The sequence below is a fragment of the Zea mays genome, chromosome 3, assembly GCF_902167145.1.
Source record: "Zea mays cultivar B73 chromosome 3, Zm-B73-REFERENCE-NAM-5.0, whole genome shotgun sequence".
Classification (NCBI taxonomy): domain Eukaryota; kingdom Viridiplantae; phylum Streptophyta; class Magnoliopsida; order Poales; family Poaceae; genus Zea; species Zea mays.
In genome coordinates, this window is record NC_050098.1 from 77,561,104 (window position 1) to 77,569,431 (window position 8,328).

Genomic DNA, 8,328 nt, shown 5'->3' on the forward strand with positions numbered 1-8,328 from the left:
GCATAAGCGAGCTCGAGTGCGTGCACTAGTTGCACGACGCGGCTGCGATAGCATGGCGAGGCGCTGCGCGCGCACGATTTGACGTGCACGACACGGCTGGCGGCGGGTCCGAGACGCGACACGGGCGGCTCGACCACGAGAGCGCGGGGGCGGCTCGGATGGGGAAGGTAGGCTCGCTGGTCTGGGCAGGCTCGCTAGAGCAGGGGCATGGGGGCCTTGGTCGTGCGACCGCAGCTGGCTGGCTCAGCGAGGGGGCGGCCACGCGGGCTGCGCCATGGCTGGGGGACGACCGCAGAGGGCTGGGAGCGGTTGACTGCGGCTGTGAGCCAGGCCGCAGCGCAAGCTGCCGCGCGCGCAGGGTGCCGCAGTGCCGCTGCGATGGCTGCGTCGGCGAGATGATGGCTGACAAGGGGTTGCTCGACCGACGAGATGGAGAGAGGGACGTGGGGAGGAAGGACTCACCTGCGCACACGAGAAGACGGATAGGGGAGGAGGGACGAGGGCGTCCGGGCCGGCTCAGCCGAGCCCCGGCCGTGGCGAGCGAGCGGCGAGGAGGAGAGCGGTGGAGAGAGGAAAGGGGGGACGAGCTCACCTCGGTGAAACACAACGAGGCGCTGCGCAGCGAGTGCGGCGACCCGCACGGCGACGGCGGCGGCGCTCTGGGTGGGGCGTGGCTCCGACGGCGGCGATGGCGAAGCGGAGAGCGACGAACTGGGCGAGGGGCGCGGGTTTTCGGCCGATTTTGGGGCGTCGTGGGCGGTTGCTCTACTGGAATTTCGCACGGTCGGTTTGGGAAGAAGCACAGTGTGTCCTGGCGTCCTGGCGCGTGGGCCCCACTGGGCGGCGGCGGCGGCAGGCGCTCCACGCGCGAAGCGCACGGACGCGTGCGCGCTGGGCGCGCTGGCGCTGGGCCACTGTGCCGCCCAGGTGCGCGTAGTCGCGGGGGGTGCTGGCGCGAAGCTGGGCCGCGGCGCGGAGCTGAGCCGCGCGAGAGCTAGCGCGCGGAGCTGGCGCGGGGCAAAGGCGAGGCGGGCGCGCTGGCTTGGGCCGAGCTCGCGTAGGCCCAAGAAGGAGGAGATGGCGCTGGGCCGAGCGGGGGGGAAAAGAGGGGGAGAAGGGGGGCTATGTGGGCCGGCTGAATGGGCCAGGGAAGGGGGGGAGCTGGTTTTTCCTTTTCTCCTTTTCTATTGTTTCAATTTGACATTATGTGAAAATTATTGATTAAATGAAAGATCAAGCAAACCATTCACCAAACAAAATAAATGCCTTCCAACATGATGCAACAACCATTGTTCCCTTAAGGTTTTTATTAAAACCTGAACTTGGTGGATATTATAGAAGAGATTTTTTTATACCCCTAGATCCCGGGTGTTACACTGTTGCTTTACTCTGATTACGCTTACCTTTTCGCTTCTAAAGACAAAAGTGGATTTCACACTTTGAAATCCTGTACCTAAAGTGACTTTTAGGACTATGAGACCTAATCTTAGGAACAAAAACAAAACTTTTTTTATGTATCTATGTACTTGAATGTTTGTTCTTATGATACTTGTCTGATTTGGATTTTTAATTGAGTGTGATGAGTTGTGGAGTAATGTCTACAATTGCATCTGCATATACATAGGCATAAAAATGTTTATAAAATAGTTAGACAACCTATATTATCTCTGTAGTAGAATACAGCTAGTATCACATATCTATCTCATCCTGAGAGATTCTATCTTACCTTTGGACATTCACCTTATACGTCTAGTTATCCCAATATTAACATAAAACAACAGATCAAAGCCCTGCCAAAGAACCTTTAGTTTATGCCTAGCTACTAGACTATCTGGTTGCCTAATAAGTAATTCCCCTTGCAAAATTGTCTTACCATATGTCTCTAACTAGATGGTTAATACCAGGAGGGGAGGAGGAATCGATCTACCTGCCAACCCCCACAATAAGAGGATTATCAGACAACAGCAAATAGAAATGAATCCTCCAAATCCTCCACTGGCTGGGACCGATCCAGAGGTTGCTGCTTAGATGCAAATACTACAGCAAATGGCAAACACGATGAACAAAATGCAAAACCAGATGAGGCAAGAACGCTAGGAAATACGTCAGGAACGACTAGAGATGCATCAAGAGATTAGGCAAGAACGGTTGGAAAGACAACAACAACAACCACCACTACCTCCACCACCACCAGCTCCACCCAGGGATAAGCACCGGGAGTTTATGAGTCACAAACCACCGACATTCTCTAACTCTGTGGACCCACTACAAACAGATGATTCGTTAAAGTCTGTGGACAAGATGCTCAACATAGCTCAATGCTTTGACAGAGAGAAGGTGCTATATGCATCGGGTCGCCTTACCGGCCCCGCTGCGGATTGGTGGGATGCATATTGCACTGCTCATGCTGCTGTCAACACAATTACATGGGTAGAATTCTCCACTCAATTTAGGAATTACCATATTCCGGCTGGACTCATGAAGATTGAAAGGAAGGAGTTTCTATCCCTTAAGTAGGGAGGTATGTCCATGAGCGAATATAGGGACAAATTTATTCAGCTATCCCGATATGCTCCTAGGGATGCTGAGGATGATGAGAAGAAGCAGGAGCTCTTCCTGGAAGGTTTGATCGGACCACTAAAATACCAACTGGTATCACATACTTTCCCGTCCTTCCAAAGACTACTGGACAAAGCGATTGCTGTGGAAAACAAGAGGTTTGAGTTTGGAGAAAAGAGAAGGGCTGCTAACCAGGGACAGGCTGGAAGTAATTCCCGTCCTCGATATACTACTACTCAAAGTACACCTGCTCGTGACAGTTCCGGGCAGCAAACTCAACAAACACAAATTGCTCCTCCGCAAGCAAGCACTCCAACGGGACCTATTGCTCCTAATACATCCACAAACAGGTCATGATTCAAGTGTGGACAGTCGGGACACTATGCCAACTACTGTCCCAACAAGGCCGCTTACACTACTCCAGCTCCGATGAAGCAAGGGCAGGCCTCGGCAGGCAAGAGTCAGCCATTATCTATCAAACATGGGCAAGTCAACCATGCAGAAGTAGAAGCTGAACCTAGTGAATTTGAAAACCAAGAAGAAGTGGTGGTTGAAGATGAAGAGTTGGTGAAGAAGGAAATAAACAGCAGGATTAGAATAAATATAATTATATAAATATGTATTATAACACCCCAGGTCTTTATCGTCTGCTCGACTGCGAGTGCGGACTTTAACACGTGATATCTGTGAATAAAATGGACACTAATTTTTAATCATCTTTGTCATTCACGATTTTGATATCGTATCTGTCTCTGTTTATCTAAGTTGTCCAAAACAGTTTAGAGAAATTTTGGACTTTAAAATATCTCATGATGTTGAGTCCATGTTGTTCGAAATTATTTATTAAACGAATAGGTTTTCGAAAAGGGTTTGATTCTTTTTATAATTCGATCGCGTTGAATATCCAAGAAAAACAAGGTGTAAAATTATTAATCACTTTGTTTTCTAGTCGAATGAATTGTGGCGGCGAAATTCGTCTAGGCTCGACTAAATTAAATATCGCTTAAGATATCAAAGCCGATGTCATTGATTCGGTCTATTTACACCCTGTCCGAACTCTAACCCTTGAAATCGAATCTGGTTCCCTAAAATTCATCTGAATCTAAAGTATTCACCAAATATAGTTGTCGATCTTATTTGTTTGACCCTTCTATATATCTTATAGACCCTCATTTTATACCCCGAAATATCTGCAAATTTCTTTAATAAAAAAATGGAAAAGTGGAAAAAATCTGAAAAGAAAAATCTTCTCTCCGTTCCTATCTTTACCGCCCTCCCTCCCTGATATTTTCCACCATCGGCATGGCCAATGGCCTTCCCCTCGTTGGATTTTTTTCCTCAGAGTCTATACCGCGCCCAGCCTCCATTCTTCTCCCTCACCGTCGCGGGCTCCAGCTCGGCCGCCCATCTCCCAATGCTCGACTTCCCTCTGTTCCTTCCCTGCTTTCGCTCGGTTTCCAGCTCGTCGCCATTGCCGTCGCGCCCCTTCTGCTCCAGCTCGCTTCTGCCTGGCGGGTTGGCCGTGGAGGCACAGTCGGCCGTGGCAGCCAACGCGTGCAGGCCACGGAGGAGCGCGCGACGGGACTGGCCGTCCCAGCTCCATGGTCGAGCTCCCTGCGTGCAGCCGCGCGCTCCTCTACTCGGTGAGAAATTTGCTATTATGGATGTCCTCAGATGCGGCTTCGACGATTTGGAGGCGTAGGCGAGGGATTAGCTGATATGGAAAAGCAGGGAATAGGCCACTCGCCAAAACGAACAAGAACACTTCATTACTTGGTAACTTCTCTGATTAAAGCAGTGAATCTCACGGCGTCTACATCCCGTTTCCCTTCTCTCTGTCTCCACTTTACCAGCAACCAGCAGCCGTCGTTCTTTTCTATCCCAGCGCAACCCTAGCCGCACCTGAGATCTCGCCGCACCCTAGGCGCCTCCCTCAAATCGCAGGAAGATGGATCGAACTGCTCCGGTCGTCGCTATTGCAGAGGTTGTTGATGCTGCTCGTGCTGCGGCTGTTGCAGCTGCGGAGGCGAGATGTGTGGCGTTGGTTGCTGAGAAGGAGGCACGTGCGGGTGTTGAATCTGCCACTATTGCAGCGGGTAAGGTTGAACTTGCCGTATCTGCTGTGAAGTATGGTAGATTTGTAGAAGGTGACTCCATGGTGGAATCAAAGGTAACTGAATTTCTTGCTATCTTATTTTGCTGCATATGGTATATTGCTGTTGTGCATTGCAATTAGGGTTAGTTCTTCAGAAGAATGGTAAACTAGTCATCCACTGGACCAACAAGTAGTTTAATTTGTACAGGATAATGTTGACTTGAAGTATCATGTTAGCATCAAGAACTCACTGCGATATGCCATACAAGAGATGAGGAGGCAATCTTCAATTATACAAAACATGAATAGGTTGTGTTGTAGCATCCCAGAAGTTGAAGGGGGTAAGGTTGGAAAGCTTTCTTCGCATTTGAAGGAAGTGTGCAAGGGTCTCGAGAAGACATCTATTGTTTGTGAAGAAGATCTGGAGAACAAATGTCCTGGTTGGGACCTAGATCATCCCCCTTCAGATGTTGAAGACGACTGTAACCCTTCTGAATTTGAGGACCAAGAAGATGGATATGTGTCAGAAGATCCGGAGCTGTGGGAAATGGTTTTTGAAGACATGAAGTGGGAAGAGAACAAAGTTGCTGTCTCTTTGTTCGAGCATTGTCGTATTATGGGCTACGACTACGACCAGATGTTTGATCATACTACCAGATGAACCTGTAACCAGTTTGTGTCATGAGATGAACTTGTAACCAGTTATGTAGACTTTTGTGATGTCAAGACTATGTACTTGAAACATCTCTATGTGATGTGGTCCAGTTTATGTAAGACTATCTAAGTATTCAAGACAGCTATGTATGCAGTCTGTTCCCAGTTTTATGTAAGACTATCTAAGTATTCAAGACAGCTATGTATGCAGTCTGTTCCCAGTTTTATTATCTTCTGTTCCCAGTTTCCCAGTTGTTATTTTGGACGACCAGCTTTAGATCCAATTCACAACATAGCTGTGGTACAAATGTATGATTTAACATACCACAATGGTCGATAAACCTTTCTTTTCTTCCTGTGCATAAATCCTCCAATGGCAATCATCACCTTTACAATATCCGACGTATCTGGTAGTCGAAGTTGCCTCTATTCCTAGCTCGAACTCATGTTTTATGGCATATTGCCTCATAGCAATTCGAAATTCTTTCATGTTGGGAAACAAACTACCAGGTTGCATTGACGGATTCATTTTATCATACACAACCCTCTTCTCATTTGGTAGGAAGTCCTCCATTGGTTGGTCTATACTATTGTCTCCAAAATTAATAGGCTCCGATTGATCCAAATTACTAGTACCACCTAAAACGGATTCATCTCTTTGATTTTCCTTTGCCTTGTCCTCTTCATTCAGACCTAGTTCAGAATACATTTGCATCTCACTTGGAACATCACGTCTCCCTTCCTCATTCCAAAAATCGCTTAGTACAAAAAATTCCCAATCGTTGTCCTGCATGACCAACTGAATTCACATACCTTGCTAACCTCACTATAGTTTACAATATTGCAGGGAGACATACCTTATTAGCAGTCTGACCACATAAGGGACTTGAACTATGCGGTGAAGACAATGTGGGACCTGACAGTAATTCAACACATTATTTACAAAACCAATGGTTATATGTACAATAATCATAGCACAGTCGACCAATATTAACTACCTTGGGGGGGAGAAATGCCAATGTCTGCGTCGTTGAACAGCTCCAAATCATCCATCAGAAACTAACGGGCCAAGAACACACGACGAGTTGGATCTGGTTGGGGGATAGAAGTTCAACGAATGGGGCAGACAAGTTCAACGAATCGGGGTGGAACACAGCGGGGTGGGCGGCGCACTTCAATCCGGTCCTAGACAACGTCGGTGGGGGAAAAACAGCGGGGTGGGGTGGAGAAACTCACGGGCGAGGCGGAGTTCAAGCCGGTCCGAGACGAGAGCTCTCTGGTGCGTTTGAGAGAAGGAGAAGAGCGATGTCGTTGGAATTCTAGTGCTTGTCGTTGATTCCCAGTCATCTCCGACCTTTGTCTCGCCGTCATCGTTCGGTCACCCAGCCTCGATGCCGGCCCCTACGTGATGCCTCCGACTTGTGTTCGCGCCAACAAAAGAATCCCAAGAGAATGTGGAGGAGCGAGCTCTAAATCGATGCCCACCAAATGCTCGGCGAAAGGCCTGAACAAGGATCATCGTGGTTTATTCGGATTGCTAGTCGATATGGTAATCGTACTCTGATTCGCTATTCTAGCTAATTAATTTGATAGATGGATTAGAAGAATATTAATCGTGATAATAATTCTATTTGTAGCTCAGATGCGCAGTTGGTATATTTAATGTATAATAAAGGTCCTAAGTGTATGTGATATTCAAGTTACCGTCATGATTGTGAAGTAGTCGCAAGGTATAAGTTGCATTATAGTTCATGTGAAAAATAGTGGTACACATATCTATGTTGTGTGGTTGAATCAGTAATTTGAAGGACATGTCTAGTGTTTACAACGTCTACCTGATAGGTGCCGTCAGTTTTGCTTGTGAGGGATTGTGTTCGTTTGACAAAGTCGATGTCCTATGTTATGATCATTATGTTATGTCTAGTGATCGGCTAGATATCATGTATAGGTGTTAATTGTTGTGGTGAGTATTTAAATAGAGTATATTAATATGTTGATTTTAACTGAAATCTAATAATTTCTTAGTAGATAGGATACGCAAGCGCTTTAGATATTTAATTTGTTGAGTTTGCAGTTTTTCGGAAACACTATCCTTTTTATAATGCTTTATAGATAGATCGAATAGTGATATCCTTCACATGATAATTTAGTATATTAATTCTATAGCTAAATGAAGTGCTACGGTTTGTTACTTTAAGTATTGGGTGTTTTATAATAGTAAGTCTGAGGTTTAGATGTTAAGTTCTAGTCAAGAGATAGAGTGTGTATGAATGGTTCATTGTGCTTGCTGTTAGAATTGGATCCGGTTAAGTTAGAATGTCATAGCCATTATTGAGAACTTGTTCTCAAATGCTTTGAATTCAGAACAAGGCAACATAAAATGTTAAATGTTAATGACCTTCGTCCATTGAAGCATTATCTCCCCAAGGGTATAATGAACTACGGACGAAGGTCATGAGCAAAAATTACGAAGGTTATACCTTCGTAACTAGAATTGTGAAATAATGAAAGGTAAAATATAAAATATAAGACATGAAAGAATATATATATATAAACACATAAACTTGTTCATATATTTCATTATATAAACTCAAATATTAAAATATAAAATTTAATCACATTTATACCTTCGTCTTGTCAGAAGGTAATAATCCTAGTGTCGCATGCAAGTGATTACAATAATGCGTGAACAGTACGGGAGTACTGTTCATCTATTTATAGGCACATGGCGCAGCCTGTGTGAAATTACATTTATGCCCTTTACAATCGATTACAATCATGACACAAACTATCGTGAGTTTATTGGTCATTTCATCTTTAAGTCGGTTCACTCCTTCGTCTTTAAACATGTCATTATGCCGAAGCTTCATAGGTGATAGCTTCGGCACTGCTTTTGAGAGGATCTGTTGAAGGTGTTTCTTTCTTCAGGATCTTCGGCTACGAAGCGTACCCCCAACAGTAGCCCCTTCGCGGTGCTAGATCGTTTTTAGTAACGATCTTGATCCGTGAAAAAGTCTCTT

The 8,328-nt window shown here is 45.9% G+C and overlaps 1 protein-coding gene across 1 annotated transcript; it reads left to right on the plus strand.

Annotated features, from left to right (window-relative positions):
* Positions 1 to 3,891: 3,891 nt before the first annotated feature.
* On the plus strand, positions 3,892 to 5,473 carry LOC109945240 (uncharacterized). The gene is made up of 2 exons (XM_023302119.1): positions 3,892 to 4,729; positions 4,863 to 5,473. Exons 1-2 carry the CDS (start codon positions 4,508 to 4,510, stop codon positions 5,313 to 5,315), a joined length of 675 nt encoding a protein of 224 aa, XP_023157887.1. The 5' UTR covers positions 3,892 to 4,507; the 3' UTR covers positions 5,316 to 5,473.
* Positions 5,474 to 8,328: the final 2,855 nt, after the last annotated feature.

Excerpts from the sequence above, each read along its gene's own strand:
- LOC109945240 (XM_023302119.1), top strand. The coding sequence starts at position 4,508 with ATGGATCGAACTGCTCCGGTCGTCGCTATTGCAGAGGTTGTTGATGCT. Across the intron at positions 4,730-4,862 it reads ACTCCATGGTGGAATCAAAG|GATAATGTTGACTTGAAGTA; the intron begins GTAACTGAATTT and ends TAATTTGTACAG.